This window comes from Dendropsophus ebraccatus, chromosome 6 (assembly GCF_027789765.1).
Source record: "Dendropsophus ebraccatus isolate aDenEbr1 chromosome 6, aDenEbr1.pat, whole genome shotgun sequence".
NCBI classification, from domain to species: Eukaryota; Metazoa; Chordata; class Amphibia; order Anura; family Hylidae; genus Dendropsophus; species Dendropsophus ebraccatus.
Window position 1 is genome coordinate 39229151 of NC_091459.1, and position 23186 is coordinate 39252336.

The following is a 23186-nucleotide window of genomic DNA, read 5'->3' on the forward strand; positions in this document are numbered from 1 at the left end:
CTTTAGCAGCCACCGCTAATCAAATGCAGAACGTTCGGGTTCGGATGGACTCGAGAATGCTCCAGGTTCACTCATCTCTATTAATGAAGATGTAGTGGAATCAATGCAAATAATCCATGACAGTTTTTTGCATTGTCCTGCAGATTTTAGACTGCAACACAATGAAAAATATGTACTGCACATCTGCGGCAAAATCAGGCATAGCTTACCTTAAAGCGGTGGCATCATGAAGCAAAGAGTGAAAAACCACATGTGTGCCACTTACATATATGTAAAGGAAAACAAAAGTGCTGTTTTTAGTAAAGTAACTTACATCACTGCACCATTTTTCTTCCCCATGGATCTAGTCACTTCCTGGTTTCCTCTTTGAACTGTGACCCTTCTGTTACCATGTGAGAGTGGGTTCAGACTGAGGAATTCTCGCGGAAAATGTCTGCGAAATTCCGTCAGCTGTCCGCCCGCACATCTGGGCGCCTTTCCGCTGGCTTCATAGACACCATTCTATGGGCCGGTGTATTCCGCTATACGCTGAAAGAAGTGTCATGTCACTTCTTTCAGCGGATCGCGGAATACGCCGGCCCATAGAATGGTGTCTAGGGAGCCGGCGGAAAAGCGCGTGCCCGTGCGGGCGGACAGCTGACGGAATTCCGCGGACATTTTCCGCGAGAATTCCTCAGTCTGAACCCCTAACAGTTCAGACACTTTCCCACAACCCCCCTTGCTTACATGTAAAGTAAAAAACCAACTGACAGTACTAATGGGACAGATCATGTGACTGTGATTAAACTGAGCATGAGTGACCAAACCTAGTGGATTGTAACCAAGGCCACTTGTTATCAAACAAAGCAACAGATGGTGGATTAGTGAATCTATTATTCAAATGATACATTTTTAAAAAGGTTTGTACATTTGAAATATGTTTCATCAATATAGAACTAGTTTTCTGTGGGACACAACCCTTTTAATTGTGTGGCAAAATCTTTGATGTAAAATATGTCACCCATTATTCTTAGGTTGCCTTATTCAGTTTATGTATATTTATTTTCCCATGCAGTTGTCGAGCAGCATTGGTGTGTGGATGGCGGCATTGTTATGTTTTGTTTGTTGCAGGCAAATGTATATGTAATCTCTAAGTGGCTGTCTGGTCTTCTTACAAATCCTGTAGACCACCTAAGCTCACAATCTGAAGAATTCCTTTCAAAATTTATAAAAGAATCTCTGCAAAATGTTTTCTTTGTGTTTTAAGGTATATTGATCATAATAAATTTGAATATTTTAATTTATCTTATTTGATATGTACATGTATTTTTCTATATTTGTCAAAGGGGGTGTCTTTTTCTTTTATGATTAAAAGTGGCAAGGCCTGGCTAAATCTCTATTCATGTGCTACGAATTATTGGTGCTGCTGCTGCTTCAGTGATACTCTATCTCCACTGCTTACCACAAGAAATTGTAAACTCCGACAATCACTTGCTTTGGCAAGTGCTAAGTGGGCAAGTCCTTTTTTTTTTTTTTTATTAGCATAGCCTGGTTACTTTGAAACAAAAACGAATTTCCCCTAAATATGTTAATTCTTATGATCCAGGACTTTTTCCCCCATAACTAAGGAAGCAGATTGTAGCCGGGTTAAATCGATCTTTCATATAAATGTTTCACACAAATCTTCAATTAAAATATAATCCAAGTTTTAACCAATCTTTAGAAAGGGGTTGGCCTGTGTTTAAATCTTCGCTGCACTGTAATACATCAGCAGTGCCACTGTGTCATTACAGTACCGCAAAGTTTCAAACACTTTCCCTGTTCCTGACACGTGGGAATAAGCTCTAAAAGGGCCAACTGACAGTACTTCCTGGAGTTTGCTATCGAACTGAGCATCTTAGTGGGTCGTAACCATGAGCATCAGGTTATCTAAACAGGCACATGGGGCGCTATAAAACATGGGATGAGCTTAACCCTTTATTACATGATTTGGCTTGCATTAAAACTTCTGTGTAAAGGACACATTTTCATTAGCAAATGCAGGATAGCTGGAATATTGCACAAGCCCACTTTCTTCCAGAGACAGCACCACCCTTGTCTACGGTTTAGATGAGGTTTGCAATAAAAAGGGGTTAGGGCTACAAAAACATGGCCACTTTCTTCCAGAAGCAGCCCCACTCCAGCTTGGGCTGCTGCTCAGTTTCATTGAAGTGAATGGAGCTTAATTGCAAACCGCATCTGAACTGGAGACAAGAGTCGTGTTGTTTCTGAAAGAAAGTGGACGTGTTTTTGTAGCACTAGATAACCCCTTTAAGCTCCATTCACTTCAATGAAACAAAGTTACAGAACCCCACCCAAACTGGAGACAAGAATGATGCAGTCTCTGGAAGGAAGTGGCCTTGTGCAATGTGCCGGCTAACTTGCATTTACTAGTGTAAATGTGTCCTTTACACAGAAGTGTTAATGCAAGCCAAATCATGTAATAAAGGGTTAAGCTCATCCTTGTAGGTTTTAGGTATAAAAGCCACATTTGCTAAACACATTAAGGTTTACACAGAATGAGCATAATGGTGACCTTTACATTGACAATGCAGGAACGTAAATCGAATATTTGTTTCTTTGTACAAGTAAACTAGGTTCTAACAATCCATGTGCTGAACTGAATAAGAACGCTGGCTTTGACGTCAAATAAAATGGGTTTGATCCTAAATAATTAGCAGATCCCAGAAAACCTCTTGGCTTCTGCTAGGTTCAGATGATGAAGAACAAAACACAATTTCTAGATTGTCTATACTGCTGTGTAGGAAACATTAATTATACTGTGAACAAAACAAAAAGAAAATGTAATGTGCAGTAAGTATTTTTCGTAGGTTTATCCTTTAATGGAGAACTTGCACAAATTCCACCAAAAAAACACCTTTTATACCTGTTATCTATGTGCCTATGTGATCCACCTACTCACACGATTTCCTCAGTCTACGTCGCGCTCAGAACCACAGTCGAGGAGGAGGATGCTAAACCTGGGTTTATTCTATCCTGGGAACGGGATCTTAACTGCTCTTTTACAGAGGAGGAGCTGACCAAGATTTTCCTGCTGACCCATAAGGCCTCCATTTTCTCTAGGATCCAGGAAAGGAATTACAAATTGCTCAGTAGATGGTACAGATGTCCTGACCGGTTGCACTCAATATTCCCTTCTGTGCCCTCTACATGCTGGAGATGGGAACCTACCTCCACATTTGGTGGAGTTGCCCTAAGATTGCGCCGTTCTGGTCTGTAATATTTCAGTTGTATAATGAGGTCAGCTCCTCCTCTGTGACACCGAGCCCTAAAATGGCACTCCTCTCCCTGCTACCTGGGCCTTCTCGCCTGGCACGGAAGGGACTGCTCAGACATTTTGTGGGTGCTGCCAGAGCTGTCATTCCTCGGCTTTGGAGGCAAACTCGCCCACCCTCTAGGGTGGAATTTGTTGAAACCCTGAATACTGTTCGTAGAATGGAGGAAATGGTTTCTGATGACACTGATAAGCAGGTTCCATTTAAGCAGACCTGGCTGCAATGGGATATGTACAGAGACACAGTGGCTTTTAGGGCGTGGCTTCAACAGTAGTTTGGATATTGTTATTTAATGATCCTTTTGTTTTCCTCCATAGGCGGTCATTTCTTCCTACACCCGCCCCTTTTTTTCCTCTTCTCCCCCTTGCTTCCCTTCCCACCCTTACCCTCCATGCTCCCCTTCCCAATCTTCTTTCTTTCTCTTTCTTTTTCTTTCTCTCTCTTACCCTTTTTCTTCCCTCATGTTTACTGACCTTTATATCTCTTCTTCTGGACATTTTTATGTTATTTAAACCAGATATATCGCTGTTTATGGCATATTTTCAATTATTTCCTACCAAATCGTGGCGACAAGGACACGGACCGTTCAAGATATTTTGCCCTGAGACTCTCTCTTGCTTATGGGAACTGCAGTAATTTTGATGTTGGACATTCTCCGCTCCATACGATGAGGACGTATGGAGCGGAGAGACGGCCGACTTGAATACCTTCATACAATACATTAATAATAATCCTTTCAATCTCAATTTTACTGTACACTCAGATTTTAAGACCATGACATTCTTAGACCTTACATTAGAAGGCACTGTAGGACAAACAGTACACACGAAGAACTACAGAAAAGCAATTTCAGGCAACACCACATTACATGCCACCAGTCACCACCCCCAACACACCATCAAGTCCATTCCAGTGGGTGAACTCTTACGTATGAAGAGAAACTGTGACCAACAGAACAGCTTTCTATTGGAAAAAAACATCTGTATCCAGAGACTTTCCGAAAGGGGATACAGTAAATTGGATGATACAGAGGGCGTGTAAAAAAGTGGATGCGAGAGATAGAAATAGCCTGATTAATCAGCGTGTGAATCCAGATGCAACAAAAAAAGCCAGGAGACCCACACTCATAACTAAATTCAGCTCTCAATTTTCTGCCATTGCCAAGATTGCTCGTAAATATCTGCCCATACTACAAGAGGATGGGGCACTGAATGACATTTTGTCTGATGGAATTGATGTGGTGTCCAAAAGACTTTAGGGGATACCTTGTCCCCTTCGGTGCCTGGCAGTGGACTGAGAAGCAAGCAGGTCAAACACACATGGTTGGACACTGTGGGTTTCTTCAAATGCGGCTATCATCCTTGCAAAACATGCCTGCATGCATTACCATGCAAAGAGTACAAGGATTCCACCATGAACAAAGTATACAGGATCAAGTCATTTATGAACTGTAATAGTTTCAATGTTGTGTACGTTATCCTGTGCACACACTGCCATATCATGTATGTTGGATGCACCACAAGAAAACTAAAGATACGGGCTTGCGAACATCTGCATGATATAGAACATCCGGGAGGCAGGACGTTATCTGGGGCATCACGCCACTTCATTGAGGCACATCAGAGTTCTACTAAACCATTCCGGATCTTTGCCATAGAAAAAGTATTCGCCTCCAGCAGAGGTGGTGATGTACAAACATTACTCAGGGACAGGGAGGCATTCTGGATGTTCTGCCTCAATACCTGCATACCGCATGGTATGAATTTGCGGCGAGAAATGCTGCTCCACTATTGATCTCATCAGTTTATGTCCGACAAAGCTGCATTCTGGTTGTCACAGTGAGCACTGACCTTGCCCACAGCAGTTTTGGACAACCACAAGAGACATATGTCTGTCACTCATAAATTTATGATTATTGTACTGGGTTTGTATATTACGCTGTAGTATGTTTTTACACGTCTGTTGTTATTAGTATTACACAGCCATCTGACCTCGGTGTGGGTCTGACTGATTAGTCCAGGTGTATCCTGCAGCTGACATGTGTAGTGGGGCGTGACCTCCGCACCGTCGGCGCTGGAAGCCTGAGACTATAAGTCTTGACTACTCCAAGAGGTCAGTAGCCATGATTAAGATTGCGGTTAGCAATCGAAACGCGTAGGCTTCTCTCTGGGGGGGTTGCCGCAGTGTGTGCACGGTGCTGGGGTGTTAATAAAGCTCAATTCATCTAATCCTGGCCGGGAGCTGGACTCATTTTTCCTGTTTATCAGGAAGATGACAGACTATGCAGACAGGCACTTTACGGTGTTACTTACAGTAGGTTATGACAGGTGTAGATAATACAGCCGTACACAACCCTCTTGGCTATATTTGTTGACCCCTGGGCCGCCCAATGTAAGGATACTACACCACATTACTTCCTTCTGCTGGTTTTGTCAAATAACTTACATAGAGATACAAGGATGCCAGCAAACACAGTTACTTACTGTCTGAATGCCATCTTCACCCTGTACCTCCTCTCCATCTGCTGGTCTCTCAGCTTCTTGCTGCTAGTCTCTGGAAAAGACTTAAAAAAAAACAACAGATCCACATCTCCCCCTCTACCTGTACACTATGTACGGTTACCTCAGGAAGAGACCGGACACCGCAGCATCGCCAGCATAGTCCGTCATCCATCACCCTTTTTGGCCTCAGGGTTTGTCTGCGCGAACGTTGTGTCAGCCGCTCTATGGCAGCTTTCCTTCTTCTTTGAACAAGTTTTTTTATTGGTAAGCCCAGGGACCAAACAAATCTCTCACTTGCCAAATAACCCATAAAGGTGGGTTTCATATAGACATCTGCACAGTTATCTGCAACCATCTTACATGTCTCCGTGATTGTCCTTACCTCCAGCTTATGGCAGGAGCGGTTTCTGCAGTGGAACGTCACGCTGCATGGCGGTCACCATATATCCTTGCGTCTTGTGTCTGAGATTATCTATAAAGACAACTTTTAAACTTATTAATATTTGGGCTTTCAAGTTCATTTTTCACAATAAACAAAAACACAATAAAGTTTGTGCAGTTTTTCAAATTCATTAATTCCTCTCTCCCTCTCCCCCCCTTTTCTATACTTGGCCTATAGGCATATAATAGCATAGCCAAGTATAAAACTAAACACCTTTAATAACATTGGAAAACAGTAATAAAATCACTTCACAATATGAAGGTGTTTTAGGTAGACTACTCTATAAACTCTCAGTTTCTAAACTTAAAAGTTTCCTATAGTAAGTAATAACTTTTTCCTCATGGGCTTAGTGTATTATAATAGTTTGTTATAATCATCACAAAATTGTCATCCTTAAAAAATAAAAATAATAAAACATGTTACACTCGACTAGTCTCATATTACCCCTTTCCCCAGTGAAGCAATCTTGAAGTTTTGAAAAAGATAACAAATGCTGTGCTCTTATCGTACCAGACTGTAACCCGTGCAACCTGCTCTTTCAAACAGTACATAAACCTTTGTCTAACCATCACGTAATAACATTCATTAGCTGAAGTACAAAACAGTTGTTAATCTCTATCGGAGAGTCCTGTGTCCGCCCCCTCAGTGACACTAAGCAGTATGGGCATGGGGGTTGGTAGGTGGGACATTCGGGAGGGCGGATGATAGGAATGCCAGCAGTTAAAATGGCCACCGAACCAGAAGCAATAGCCGGATATGAGGGGCGTTGGCTTAGGGCGTGGTAATAGGTGGTGTCATCTTAGGGGCTGTTTCTAAAGACACCTTTGTTCTCTAGAGGCGGGGAAACAGGGGCGATGGAATGTGATCTACAATTGTAACAGGCATGATGGGAGTTAGAATCTTTTTTTTTTTCCACACAAGTCCAGTAATCGACGCCATCTTAGGGTGGCGGCCCCCCCCCACCTGCTAGCATTGTCTGACACACATACATAATATACTTATGAAAACTTTCTATTCCACTACTCTGATGCAAGTATTTCACTAATTCTGCATCAGTTTGCTTTTCTTTCTTATCTCTGCATTCCACTTCTGTGTATCCCTCTTTACAAAGAGCAATTGTAGTCTTCTGCCATGCTTGAGCAAACCGTTCAATGCTTTAACCCATTCCTTCCCTTGCAATCTACTCCCATGATGTATACCACAGAGTACCATAAATTTTTCCACTTTAGCAACATTTTTCTTCCCTTCTCTGCGGGCTAGCAGCTAAACTGGGTTTTTATGCTCTTTCAGAACAACTTTTGGCTTGAACAAGGACCATAGGCTTTCCATCACACTTCCCGTATGGGGCGAATGTGACCAGTTCCCTATCTGCGTTCGTGAAATCCGAACACTACGCCCCCCAGGTGTCAAACTTTCCCTATGTGCTTAATCTAGAGCTAATCTCTGGCTGTCTCACTAGGCGTATACTGGCGTATCCCGTACGCTAACCTGGGTGCAGTTTATCAACCCAGTGGGTCCCGCAAACTGTACAGGAAGCGTCTGACACCCAGGAAAAATACAGCAAAAATAAAAATCAACAGTGTTTAAAATCCGGTCCCAATCGTCCCATCAGAGATTGGAGTACAGTAAGCTCCCTCAGAAGCTGAGCGACTGCAACCCCCCCCCCCCTACTTCCGCGTCACAACACCTGACGCCCGGTCGTCCCTGTGTCAATCTTTTCCTCGTGACCTGATCGTAGCTAATCTAGCAATCGCACTCAGGAGGCGCATACCCTGTGCAGTCCGATTAGTGAACTTTTCACAGTAAAGGGCCCATACAGAGCCCAAATATCGAACACAGCAAAAAAAAAAAACCTTACGACAACCGTAAAACCGAGCTCAATACACAACAACAAAAAGGAAAAGAAAAAAACAGTTGCACAACTCCGGAGGAAGGAAACTGCAAGCAGCTCAGGCGATTGTCGGTTACGGCTGTGTATATATATATATATAATATATATATATATATATACTAAAGGTTCTTAGGACAGTACAGCGGAGACACCCACTGGCCGTTCCGTGACCTCCAGAGATCAACACATACACCCCCAGCCTCAATCAGAACAGTCTGACACACGGATAAGCCACAGATTCAAAGAATCAGTAGACTTACCATGTTTCAATAGAGGTGATCAGTCTCCTTTGTCAGACGGTCCTGTTTCCTCTAGTGAGTGGCAGGCGGTCGGTCTCTAGAGCTCAGTGTCCCCTCGAGTACTGATCTCAGCAGTGCCTCCAACTGATAAGGTGAATTTTACCTTTTCAACCACCTTATTCCCAAGTGACTATCCCTGTCCAAATTGAATAAAGCTGAGTGCTAGTGATGAGGAGAAAACACCAGACACAAATAGTTGGTATTGCCTTCTCTCTCAGCGGAGATAGAAGTATACTGCCCTTTATTAAGTTTCACATTGATTATATGTTCCTTCATTATAGGCGGAGTTTCAAGTCACAAAGAGCATACATATAATACTGTGATTGGTTATTCCATAAATGGTTAGCTATTTCCTGTTCGGCACAGTGAGATGGGTAGTGGTTAAGTGTTATCAATTATTAGACATCATCTTCTTCTTTTGTGAGTTCAGGGTGGGATCCTCTTGGGGGGGGGGGGGCTGACAACATTCCTTGTAGACCAGCTTGAAGCGGTTCCAAAGCTGGAGACATTTGAAATATTACAATGTTTTTCCAAAAGTATTAACCCTTCATGGTCACCTTCACAAAACCTCGGTTCCCGAATACCTCGGAGTTCAAACAATTCGGTTTTCGAACTAAATTTCCCCCTGAAGTTTTGCTCGGTATCCGAACATTGCTCGGTATCCGAACAAAACCAGGGGGATAACTGTCAGCTGAACTGATGTTCAGCTGAAAGTTAGGTGTTCAGGAACACAGGCAGGAGCGGGCGGCTATTTAAACTTGCCGCCGCGCTCCTGCTCCTCTCAGCTGCTGGGGACACCCTGTAAAGAAGCGGGGATTCCCTACTTCTTTACAGGGTGTCTCCGGCAGCTGAGACGAGCAGAAGCTTGGCGGCAAGTTTAAATAGCCGCCAGCTCCTGCCTCTCACTGCGAGGAACACTCTTGCCTCGCACTGCTCAGTCCCCTCTGACCTGCTCTCCGCATCCCCCCACCGGCCCGGAGCGCTTCCTTCTTCATCACGCCGTAAGTCTGTACTGTTCCGCCCGCGGCCCCACTCATCGGCTGCTTGCTCCCACTGCTCCCCGCCGCCTCTGAAGACTCTCCTTCACCCTTCAGAGGTGGCGGGGAGCAGTGGGAGCAAGCAGCTAATGAGCGGGGCTGCGGACGGAACAGTACAGACGTACGGCATGCTGAAGAAGGAAGAGCTCCGGGCCGGCGGGGGGATGCGGAGAGCAGGTCAGAGGGGACTGAGCAGTGCGAGGCAGAATCGTTCCCCGCAGTGAAAGGCAGGAGCGGGCTGCTATTTAAACTTGCCGCCAAGCTCCTGCTCCTCTCAGCTGCCGGGGACACCCTGTAAAGAAGTGGGTAATCCCATCATAATGAGGGGAATCCCCGCTTCTTTACAGGGTGTCCCCGGCAGCTGAGAGGAGCAGGAGCGCGGCAGCAAGTTTAAATAGCCGCCCACTCCTGCCTTTCACTGCGGGGAACGTGGAGCGTTTTTACGCTCCGTGGATCGGGTGCTCTGCACCTGACCCACAGAGTGTAAGAACCAATGAATCACTTTAACATTGTTCCCTATGGGAACTGACAGCTCTGTTCTCGAACTGCTCGGTTCTGGAACAGCCTTCCAGAACCGATTATGTTCGAGAACCGAGGTACCACTTGTACAATAAAAATTGCAAAATGTGATTGTCTGGATCTGTCAATAACAGGAAGATCCAAGCAGTCCTTTCCAAGTTCTGTAAAAGTCCTTTTAGATAAACAGATCTCTCGGCTGCAGGGGCGCAAACACTTGTTTGCAGTGCCTTTACACAGCACAAGAAATCCAGGCTGCAGGAATTGTAGTATTGTTTGTGCCACCATGGAAACTGACAGCACGGATATACATACTGGGGTGTACAGTGAAACTGGCTCAGTTTCCCCACTTTTCAATTTCCAAGAAGTCTGTTAGGAATGAAAAGTGGAATCTGATTGGTTGCTTGGGGCAACTGAGCCAGTTTCACTTTACACCATGTTTGATAATTCTCCAGTGTATCCGTGCAGTCAGTTTCTATATCATACATCAAAACATACTGCTGCTGCTGTGATCTGGTATTCTGTTTCTCTGGCTCTCCTGTCCATCAGCTGAGTCTTCAGGCCTCGCCTCCTCCAGAATAACTGACAGCCAGGGCGTGAAGATAGCAGCTGGATGGGAGATCCTGAGAATAGGATGCTGGATCGTAGCAGCGGTAAGTATGTACTTATCTGTGATTTGGAAACTGACAGCACGGATATATGTTTATGTGCTGTCAGTTTCCCTTCCTAGTTTAAACAGGAAGATGTTTGGCTGATGACGATAAATTTTAAATTGTGCTTTAAACAGATCATCAGCCGAGGATCGGGCGTTTTGCCTTTGCAAATCGATGTAATTTTTCTCACGGGCCGATTATAAGCCAAAGGAATGTTTCTCGCAACGTTTCTGGGCGATAATTGACCTGTGTAAAAGGCCCTTAAACTCACAAGGTCAGGGTCAGGCTTTCTCTCATGGTTTGTTTGCTGTTTATTTGTTCATTCTGAATGCTCTCCCCATCTGTAGACTGCTGTAGAAAATAAATGCCACTTGTTGATCTTCTTTAGCACTAATAGTACACATAACACATTGTAGAGAATTTATATTTTTGTTCTACAAAAACCAGTCACAATATTATATATTTTATTAGTTTTTAATATTGTTTTCATTTTAACTTTTCAAACGATTTCCAGTTTAGAAAACGATACACTGACCACATAATTCCTTTTTTTTTTTTTTTCATTTTATACAGTTATACAAATAATCTAAATACACTGTCGTCGTGTTCAGGATGATGGCAAATAAGATTTAACTGTACATAAGAAAAGAAAAATATTATAAGCATATTTAGAAACCATAGAAATGTCTATACAAAACAAGCAAAATGGAATAAATCTTATATTTAAAGTATTGCAACAGTCCCACAGTTTTATAACAAAAAAGGTCTTTGCACAGTTCCTCACAATGCCCCAATACAGCTAAAGCAAGACAGCAATATAGATTTTTTTTCTCCTTTTTCCTCTTTTATAAGAAAATGACAAATCTGAAATGCTACACGGAAATACAATTCGCACATTCTGATCAAAAATAATAAAAAAAAATGTCATATGAGTGGAGCTAAACATGGAGGACACACACTGACCAACTGTATAAAATCCCATTGCACATTATTTTACTCAGTTGTTTCAAAAGTAAAAAAAGGTCTATTTACAAAATATTTTGCACTTAAACTTAGAAATAATATGGGTGCTCTAGAATTGAACCGAGGTCTGATACTGATGTATCAAGAGAGGCGTAGTCTGCTAGTCATGATTTCAGTGCTCCTTCCCAGGCAGCGCACCTTGGAAGTAACCAACGCCCATTGTAAGAAATGCATTTACACAATGATTCCTCTAGCTTGTTCAAACACCTGCATTATAAAACTGTATGTTACAAAGTTGAAATAAAAGGAAAAAAATACTTTGTACATTGTAGAAAGATAGCAATACATAGGTTAACCCCCAGCACTGATGGAGATGAATGTTACTCTGAATAATCGTCATATTAAACAAATCATAAAAATCATGAAAGCAAATGCAATCCAAAACAGCACCATGCACAATAGTCTGTAGTGTGATAAAACACGCAAAGATATAGCACCAGTCACTTCTTAACGCAATTCAAAACTGGTCAAGGAGCTGACGTAGATAGGGAGCCTTGGAAAGTTCTCGGCTCACTCGGGAAAGCTTGAATAGTACTGGACAATTGAGGGAAACGCATTGGATCTGTTGGTCACAGCAGCCCGTGCAATTCTTGCATAACTAAAATGGAAAGAATGATATTGTGAACTCCAGCCCTAACACTTTACACAGTTATATATCACATTGTTTAAAGTGTATTTCCTGCACTGTTCGATGTGAAGAGAAACAGCTCACACTGGGTAGATGGGAGGCAAAGGCAACTGTCTGATGTCCAGCGATTTTGTACACCAGTCCTATCAATTAGAAAGGGCTTGTGCATAGAACTCAGAATTGCCGGAGATACATAAGCTGTATCCTGCCTGCACAATGCCTGGCACAGCAAATCTGGAGGTACACTTTGAGGCTATGTTCACACTACGTACATTTCAGGCAGTATTTGGTCCTCAAGTCAGGTCCTCATAGCAACCAAAACCAGGAGTGGATTGAAAACACAGAAAGGCGCTGTTCACACAATGTTGAAATTGAGTGGATGGCCGTCATATAACAGTAAATAACTGCCATTATTTCAATATAACAGCCGTTGTTTTAAAATAATAGCAAATATTTGCCATTAAATGACGGCCATCCACTCAATTACAACATTATGTGAACAGATCCTTTCTGTGTTTTCAATCCACTCCTTGTTTTGGTTGCTATACAGCCTCAAAAATACAGCCTCAAATATACGTAGTGTGAACCCAGCCTAAAGGGGTTTTCCAGCGAAAACCTTTTTTTTTTTTTTTTTCAGATCAACTGGTGTCAGAAATTTATATAGATTTGTAATTTACTTCTATAAAAAAAATTCTAAAGTCTTCCCATACTTATCAGCTACTTTATGTCCTGCAGGAAGTGTTGTTGTATTTTCAGTCTGACACAGTGCTCTCTGCTGATATCTCTAGCCGAGACAGGAACTCTTTCGGTTTTCTGTGAATCCCCATAGAAAACCTCTCCTACTCTGGACAGTTCCTGTCTCTGCCAGAGATGTCAGCAGAGAGCGCTGTGTGTCAGACTGAAAATAAAACATTTCCTGCAGGACATACAGGATTTACAGAAGTAAATTACCAATCTACACAACTGTTCAAAAAGTTGGGGTCACATTGAAATGTCCTTATTTCTGAAGGAAAAGCACTGTACTTTTCAATGAAGATAACTTTAAACTAGTCCTAACTTTAAAGAAATACACTCTATACATTGCTAATGTGGTAAATGACTATTCTAGCTGCAAATGTCTGTTTTTTGGTGCAATATCTACATAGGTGTATAGAGGCCCATTTCCAGAACTTTCATCTGAAACTCGACATTCTATTCTTGTTCTTAGAAGTGAAGGCTATTCCATGCGAGAAATTGCTAAGAAATTGAAGATTTCCTACAACGGTGTGTACTACTCCCTTCAGAGGACAGCACAAACAGGCTCTAACCAGAGTAGAAAAAGAAGTGGGAGGCCGCGTTGCACAACTAAGCAAGAAGATAAGCACATTAGAGTCTCTAGTTTGAGAAACAGAGGCCTCACAGGTCCCCAACTGGCATCTTCATTAAATAGTACCCGCAAAACACCAGTGTCAACATCTACAGTGAAGAGGCGGCTGCCGGATTTTGGGCTTCAGGGCAGAGTGGCAAAGAAAAAGCCATATCTGAGACTGGCCAATAAAAGAAAAAAAAGATTAAGATGGGCAAAAGAACACAGACATTGGACAGAGGAAGACTGGAAAAAAAAGTGTTGTGGACGGATGAATCCAAGTTTGAGGTGTTTGGATCACAAAGAAGAACGTTTGTGAGACGCAGAACAAATGAAAAGATACTGGAAGAATGCCTGATGCCATCTGTTAAGCATGGTGGAGGTAATGTGATGGTCTGGGGTTGCTTTGGTGCTGGTAAGGTAGTAGATTTGTACAGGGTAAAAGGGATTCTGAATTAGGAAGGCTACCACTCTGCACCGCCATGCCATACCCAGTGGACAGCGCTTGATTGGAGCCAATTTCATCCTACAACAGGACAATGACCCTAAACACACCTCCAAATTGTGCAAGAAATATTTACAGCAGAAGCAGCAGCTGGTATTCTATCGGTAATGGAGTGGCCAGCGCAGTCACCAGATCTGAACCCCATTGAGCTGTTGTGGGAGCAGCTTGACCGTATGGTACGCCAGAAGTGCCCATCCAACCAATCCAACTTGTGGGAGCTGCTTCTAGAAGCGTGGGGTGCAATTTCTCCAGCTTACCTCAACAGATTAATAGCTAGAATGCCAAAGGTGTGCAATGCTGGAATTGCTGCAAAAGGTGGATTCTTTGACCAAAGCAAAGTGTGATGTAAAAACAAAGTTATTTCAAATACAAATCATTATTTCTATCCTTGTCTTAACTCTATTTTCTATTCATTTCACAACGTATGGTGGTGAATAAGTGCGACTTTTCATGGAAAACACAACATTGTTTGGGTGACCCCAAACTTTTGAATGGTAGTGTATATAACTTTCTGACACCAGTTGATTTAAAAGAAAAAGATTTTCGCTGGACAACCCCATTAAAGCAATGGAGACAGAGCTGAATAACTTATGGCAGGTACACATCAGTTAAACAATCTGTTTCATTGGTCAATAGCCACCAATATTAGAAAATGGAGGAAAAAATCTGTTATACATAGAGTGGTGTTAATGCAGAGAACATTTTATAGTCATGATAATGTGTTATATACTGTATATTTCATAACAGCTACATCTCTACTGTAACAAAAAACCTACTTGGTAAAAATGAACAGGACTGTGTATGCATGTAATACTGGACTACGGAGATAACGATGCAGAGCTTTACATTGTGGGTAATATATAGCTTATATATGAAAAATACATATTTACCTTGACTAGCTGGTCTTGTCTGTACTCCAGTTCACGAATTTCCTGATTGAGAATCACTACAACATGCTGTGGCTGACTTCTGCATTTCGTACAGATCCCATGTTGTGTCAGCTCATCACATATGGGGCAATGCAAAGTTGTGAAATATTGAGAGATTGTGCCTTTTCTTGCATCCAGGTCATGTCGCATAGAGTATGCAGAGTACGCTTTTTGGATCTGACAAAGGAAAGAGAATGTAGTCTCCTGTTAGGTGGAGGCATCTGTACATTGTTTGTAGTAGTGGTGCAGAGTAACTGCACAGCAGCTCCCACTAACATGAACAGAAGCTGTCCCACCACTGCATAAAATGTATGGAGTCAAGGCTTCTGGCTCATGTACATTGACAAGGGTGTTGGCATTGCGATGATCATCTGTTGACGGCCTAATCCTATCACTAGGCCATGAATAGTTTGGCCCAAGTCCTCAGGACACACATGCGTTTAAAGACTATGGCAGAGCAGACAGCCATTGGGCCCTCATTCCCATAGACTGCTTTAGACATACAGCCCTCAAAAAGGCAGCAAACAGCTGGGCATGCCAGTTTCCAGGCACAGGCAGCAGGTCACTGCATTGTGCCACCTTTAAGAATGCAAACCAGTAAAGAGAATGGGGGGGGGGGGGGGGGGGGGGGACAAGTTTTTTTTTGTTTCTAGATTTTTTTTTAACCTTGGCACAAGGGGGGAAAGGGGTTAATCTACCTACCCATCCAATAATCTGCAGATAAATGTGACAGGGCACCATTATTGTGTGTGGTGAAGGGCACAGATAGGCCACATGTGGAAGGGCACAGAAAGAGTTTTATAGTTTTTTGAAGGCAAAGAGGGGTCATTATTATTGTAGAGGTGGCACAGATGGCATTATTAATGTATCAGTTGTACAGATGTAGGGAAGCATTATAGATATAGTGGGCATTAAATGTTTGTAGGCACGGGCAAGCACAAATAATTACTTTTTGGGGCAGTATGGAGAGTCAGTATATAGAGGTAGCCCAAGATGTTAGTTTTGCAGTTTCTGCAGTAAGAAGTTGTCATGGTGGTCTGGACTGCAATCACTTACAGTTCTGCACAGATGTGCCCAGATACTAATAGGACAGGTATTGGCTAACAAATGTGAATTGGTGGTACACTCCACATTATGTGTTCCTATTTTAATGCCCTAAAAGTTGGGAGGTATGGTTACACTAAAGACTTCTTAGGAATCGAGTTCTTGGAAAAATAGTGTTTTATAGAAGTCTATTAAACAAGTATGTACTTACCCTTGGTAATTCATCATACCAACTGAACACATCAACTCCAATGAGAGAAAAGATTCTGTTTAGTGGCGGCAGTATTTGCTTAGTGATGTAGTAGGTTGCATTAAGTCTCAAATTATGATCTTGGAGGACATCAATAGGCCGTCTTACAAGCTGAATAAGGGGCACTCCAGGTGTACCGTACACAATGACATATGGCACTCTTTCTCCCACACGTGGTTCAGAACGTCGATCATATGCTACCATTTTCCTGTGAAAAAGAAAGACTGGGGTAATTATCAAATTGCTCAGGAGGGGACAGGGCAGGACAAAAAAAACGTCTTAAAGGGGTTATCCAGCGCTACAAAAACATGGCCACCTTCCCCCTACTGTTGTCTCCAGCTTGGGTGGGGTTTTGAAACTCAGTTCCATTGAAGTAAATGGAGCTTAATTGCAAACCGCACCTGAAATGGAGACAACAGTAGGGGGAAAAGTGGCCATGTTTTTGTAGCGCTGGATAACCCCTTTAATACTGTATATGTTTACATGGCCAATAACTATGTGGTTTTCAATGTATAAACCACACTAATAAAACCAAGTGGCTTCCCCCTGAAAAAAAAACCCAAAAACCTCACTGACTGTGACCTAGACAGAACCAGAGCAAAGCCCTGCATAATAATGAAGAGGGTATACAGCTCTACAATATAGTGTTGACTATTTGACTATTTAACCCCTTAGCGACCCATGACGTATCTGATACGTCATGGTGCCGCTCGGGGTGTTAAGAGCGGGGTCCCGCCGGGACCCCGCTCTGAACGGCGCTGATCCCAGCGGGGCAGTGCCTCTATTAGCCGGCGCGGGTCCCGTTGCCGCGCCGGCTAATTAAGCCTCTAAGTGCAGCTGTCAAACCTGACAGCTGCACTTAGAGGCTTAGGTAAACACATCCCTGGTGTCTAGTGGGACGGATCTCCCCCCCGCGATGCGATCGCGGGGTGGAGATCCGTTCTTCTGCCCGTGCCGGGCCTCAGCGTCGGAATGATGCTGATCCCGGCTCGGCAATAGATTGCTATGGCCTGCAGCAGGCCATAGTAATCTATGACCGATCTAATCGATCTTTGCTGTGTATATACACAGCATTGATCTCTATGAGAGATCAGTGCTGCCTATATACAAGTTCCCCAGGGGGGCTTCTAGTTACAGTAAAAAAAAAGTAAAAAAGTGTTTTTATTAATAAAAAATCCCCTCCCCTAATAAAAGTCCAAATCACCCCCCTTTTCCCATTTTATAAATATAAATTAATAAATAAATAAACATGTTTGCTATCGCCGCGTGCGTAATCGCCTGAACTATTAATTAATCACATTCCTGATCTTGCACGGTAAACGGCGTCAGCGCAAAAAAATTCCAAAGTGCAAAATTGCGCATTTTTGGTCGCATCAAATCCAGAAAAAATGTAATAAAAAACGATCAAAAAGTCGTATATGCGCAATCAAGGTACCGATAGAAAGAACACATCATGGCGCAAAAACTGACACCTCACACAGCCCCATAGACCAAAGGATAAAAGCACTATAAGCCTGGGAATGGAGCGATTTTAAGGAACGTATATTTGTTAACAATGGTTTGAATTTTTTACAGGCCATCCGATACAATATAAGTTATACATGTTATATATCATAGTAATCGTAACGACTTGAGGAACATATATAACAAGTCAGTTTTACCATAGGACGGACGGCGTAAATGCAAAACTCCCCGAAATCAAAACAAATTCGTTTTTTTTCAATTTGACAGCGCAAATGATTTTTTTCCGGTTTCGCAGCATATGTTATGGAAAAATAATGCCTGTCATTGCAAAGTACAATTGGTTTCGCAAAAAATAAGCGCTCATATACGTCTCTAGGTGAAAAAATGCAAGCGCTATGGACTTTTAAACTTAAAATGGAATAAGCAAAAGCGAAAAAACGAAAATAGGCTTTGACCTTAAGGGGTTAAAGAAGAATCCCGGGCTGGGGTGATTTTTGAGGTGATGAAAGTAGTAACATGCTCTCACCTCCCTTGCTCCAGAGCTGATGCCGGTATCCTGCAGCTCCAGTCTCCCGGACCCAGGCGATTTCTGGTGTAAAGGGTACCTGGGAAGTGACATAACTGGGTCCCGCCTCAGCCGCTTACTAGCTAAGGGGGCCTAACACGTCACTTCCCAGGTCCCCACGCAGACCCAGAAGCATCCAGGATCGGGGGACAAGAGTTGCGGGGTGCCGGCATCAGTGCTGGAGCAGGGAAGGTGAGAGCGTCATCCTCCCCCTCTCTGGCACTCTGCCAAAAATCCACCCCAGACCGTAATTCTCCTTTTTCTATGAGAAAATTAATCTAAACAAAGAAATAAAGGGAACCTGTCACGAAGACAATGCTATCTAATCTACTGCCATCATGTTATAGAGCAGGAGGAGCTGAGCAGATTGATATATAAATTTGTGGGAAAAGATTTAGTAATAAGGAGTCAAGTGGGCGGTGTCACTCAACTGACTACAAGTTATACAGGATCTTTTCCCATAAAGTTATATATCAATCCGCTCAGTTCTTCCTGCTCTATAACATGATGGCACGGCGATAGATTAGATAGCATTTTTATGGTGACAGGTTCCGTTACCAACTTATGTGGTTATAATATGGAAACCCCTTGTTTCACTTATTCTGTTTGACTTTCTTTTCACAATGGTTGAGGGAGAAGTTTGGCCATGGTATTTTTTAATATGTTATTACTTATGGAAAGTTAGACAAATTCCTAATGTACATTAATTATGGGAAATGCACATATACTGCTATTTCCCTTAATTTAGTAGATCATAAAGACTTCAAATTCTCTGAAATACTGTGACGTCACAAATCAGGTGTAATTTCAATGGAGTGTCCAGCAGGGGGCGCACTATAAATATATGTATATATATATATATATATATATATATATATATATATATATATATAATTCAATGAGTACCATTGACTTCGATATATAGTGCACCCCTGCTGGACACTCTATGGAATCAATGGAATCAAGGTATGCAAACATGTACACTGTACTACTCCCCCATCATCTGCTCATAGTATGAGCAGATGATGGGGAAGTAGTACCAGGGCCATCACCAACCGCCGATGCCGCCACATATGCTCTTGTACTACTTCCCCATCATCTGCTCATACTACACTATCCCCATCACCGCTGTCGAGCCTGCCACTGCAGTTCACCTGATCCTGGAGCAGCATTCTGGAGCTTCGGATGACACCCCCGAACCCCCCCCCTCCCCGGGCCTACTTTCTCCATTAGACTGGGGCCTCCATTACAGCACCAGACCCACTGCTGATGAGTGCCCCTGCTGTCACTCACGCTGCATACGTCCGCTGGCCGCAGCTCCAGGGTTCCGGGCGGGTCCACTGCTGTAATTGAGGCCCAAGTCTCAGGGAGGAAGTAGGCGGCGGGCAAGAGTGATCCGGAGCTCCAGAATGCTGCTCCAGGATCAGGTGAACTACAGTGACAAGCTTGACGGCGGTGATGGTGATAGCCCTGGTACTACTTCCCCATCATCTGCTCATAGTATGAGCAGATGATGGGGAAGTAGTACAGAGCATATGTGGCTGCAGCGGCGGCGACAGCCCTGGTACTACTTCCCCATCATCTGCTCATAGTATGAGCAGATGATAGGGAAGTAGAACAGAGCATATGTGGCGGCAGCAGCAGGGGGGCTGGATTAGTGATGAGAGTAGCCCTGGTACTACTCCCCCATCATCTGCTCATACTATGAGCAGATAATGGGGCAGGTAGTACAGTGTATATGTTTGCATACAGACTCCATTGATCTTGACAGCCATTGATTCCATAGTGTCCAGCAGGGGCGCACTATATATAGAAGTCAATGGTACTCATTGAATTCTATATATAGTACACCCCATGCTGGACACTCCATTGGAATTACACCTGATTTGTGACGTCACAGTATTTCAGAGAATTTGAAGTCTCCATAATCGACAAAATTAAGGGAAATAGCAGTATATGTGCATTTTCCATAATTAATGTACATTAGGAATTTGTCTAACATTCCATAAGTAATAACATATTAAAAAATACTTTTGGCCGGAGTTGTCCTTTAAGATTTAATATATATTCAGTTATCAATTATACAGACAATTTACTATTCTACATATGAAAATCACTATACACATTCACAGCGAGATATCCGTGCAATCTTAATGACGTGATGTTACAGCAGCTTGAACAAAACCATGCAAGCATGTTAAACAGGCAGCCTGGAGCCCCCTATCTGTAGCCATATGGTCTTCTGGTACGTTACCTTGTAAGTTCTAGTGCTGGCACACAAGCTCCTGGTCTGTAAGCAAAGCTTCCTCTGTATTCCTTGGCAAAGATAAGATCCTGCATGCTGGCTTTCCCCTCCAAAAGCTTCATACATTGCCTTTGGACATACTGCTTGATTTGACTTATATCTCTTGTTTCAAATAAAAGCTTAATAGAACGTTCAAGTATCTGGAAATAAAGAATGAGAGAGGTATCATGCACCAGGCGGGAATAGCTTGGAAACCCCCCCCCCCCCAAAAAAAACCCAAAACCCATGGATTGTAGGATATCTCGTCTCATTCTACTCACCATACAAAGGGTTAGATTTATTATTTTCTTTTTATTCATTAACCCCTTATTGGCTGCATCTACGTTTCTTAAATGGCTGCTTGGCAGCTTAAAATAGACTAGGATCTGTAGCTTAGTTTGCGCTACATGTGGCGGATACAAGCTGTATCTTACAGCTGACACCTGACTGCAACTGCTGTGATCAGACTTCAGAAGTAGAGTGACTTGACAGATGCCGCACCTGTCAGGAGTCTGATCGGTACTGTCACAACACAATTGCAGGGTGCCGATCTATTACCATGGCAGCTGAAGGCCTTTTTAATGGCTCAAAGCCTGGCAGGCTGTACTAGAAGGTCACTGAACTAACAGTTCACTGTCACTCCCAATAATAAAAATTTAAAGAGGCACTGCCACAATTTTTTTCCCATCTCATTTTCCTAGTTTAAAGGGGTAGTGCGGCGTTTAACATTTATTCACTAAATAACACACATTACAAAAGTTTATTTATGGCTCCCTACCCCTTGTAATGTGTGTTATTTAGTGAATAAATGGTAAATGCCGCACTACCCCTTTAAGGGTAGCTTCACACGTATTGGATCTGCAGCAGATTTCACGCTGCAATTTTTTGGATCCGGGTATAGTGAAGTTCTATGGGGGTCACATACCCGCAGCGGAATATTGTATGCTTCGGGCCGGGTGCAGCCCTGGAAAATACATCACCTGCTCCAGGCTCCTGCTTGCTTCGGAGCCTCCCGGCATCTCCCGGCGGTCAATCAGTGCAATGCGGCGAGGCAGCTCAGTGATTGGCTGACCACCGGGAGATGCTGGGAGGCTTCGAAGCAAGTAGGAGCCTGGAGCAGGTGATGAATGGTCCAGGCCGGGGCTGCGGGGGTTAAAGGGGCCGGGTTACATATCCGCAGTGGAATGAAAATGCAAAATGCTAACTCGCAGCGTCAAATCTGATGCGAATCCGGTATGTGTGAAGGCACCCTAAATGCCTTTCACACCATGCACCTATATGTAATTGATGCATAGCATGCCTCTTGTACATCATCTTATTAGACCACCCGCTACCAACACACCTGAAACCTTTAGTTTTACACAATTGCCTTAACCACACATTAACATTTTAAAACCTAATAAAAATTATATAAGCTATAATCTTACGGACCTTTAGAATAAAGATACCATTTGAGTTTTACCATAAAGTGAATGGTGTAACAAAAAAAAAAAAAATCTCAAATGTAGAATTGCAGTGTTTTTACTTTTTAATTTCAATCTGTTTCACAGAAAATATTATGGTAAAATAAAGCGTATCTTTGAAAATAAGGACTGTACTGATCAGTACATCAGTACAGTCCCACAAAGATTTAAACATTTTTAGCTCTCTTGACATTGTAACAAACATGATGCCAGGAGGTCTGCAAGTCCACTTTGTTCTCTGTAGGGTCCATGGATTATGAAGCGTGTGAATGACCCCTTACGGTTCCTAATAGGTGAGACAGGGGAAGGGGTCAAGCTTTTTTATTTCCTTTTCTTACCTTACCAACAGCAGGACAGGCATCTCGTCGCACAGTCTCTATACCTTTTGCATCAAAAACAGGATCCTTCTGGTCAAGGGTTTCATACATATAACCAACATATCTTTTCTTGGTTTGCAAAACACAAGGAAGATACACCTGCAAGATGTAGATATGTAACATGTTGGTAGCAGACAGATATGAGTAATCATGAAATCAGCAATATGTAATACATTTCTAAACAGCACTAATTTAATATGCAAATCTTTCTTATAGATATATATACTATTCAGGTGGATGAGAAGCACTCACTGTCATGAGATGATCAGATCAGACAACTAATAAACCTGACAAACATGTATCTTGTATAGTATGGGACATAGTAGAGTATGGGACAAAAGTTGGATGTCAAATATTTAATGGAAACTAATCCATTTAATCCAATGGCAGATAAAACATTTGTTTGGAGCTTTCTGCTCAAAAATGGTCTGCAGAATTTTGTTTATACAGACTATAGGGGTCACAATAAGGCAATTTTAGAGGTATGCCAAATAAAAAAAATTTGGCTGTGCCCTTAAGAGGTTAATTCCCTCCAAGTAATGCTTTGTTGGATTTTACTTTCATGATTAAAGTGACTCTGTACCCACAATTAGCCCCCCCCCAAACAGCTTGTACCTTCAGATAGCTGCTTTTAATCCAAGATCTGTCCTGGGGTC

General features: G+C 42.7%; 1 protein-coding gene across 3 annotated transcripts in view; it reads right to left on the reverse strand.

Annotated features, from left to right (window-relative positions):
• Positions 1-11147: 11147 nt before the first annotated feature.
• Positions 11148-23186, reverse strand: part of REV3L (REV3 like, DNA directed polymerase zeta catalytic subunit) — a 124441-nt gene continuing 112402 nt past the window's right edge. For all 3 annotated transcript variants that reach the window (XM_069974847.1, XM_069974846.1, XM_069974848.1), the window contains 5 exons: positions 22492-22629; positions 20661-20851; positions 16339-16585; positions 15045-15260; positions 11148-12274 (listed from right to left, as the gene is read on the reverse strand). In XM_069974847.1, the coding sequence (XP_069830948.1) occupies positions 12134-12274; positions 15045-15260; positions 16339-16585; positions 20661-20851; positions 22492-22629 (933 nt within the window). In that variant the 3' untranslated portion in view covers positions 11148-12133. The remainder of the gene's footprint in view (positions 12275-15044; positions 15261-16338; positions 16586-20660; positions 20852-22491; positions 22630-23186) is intronic.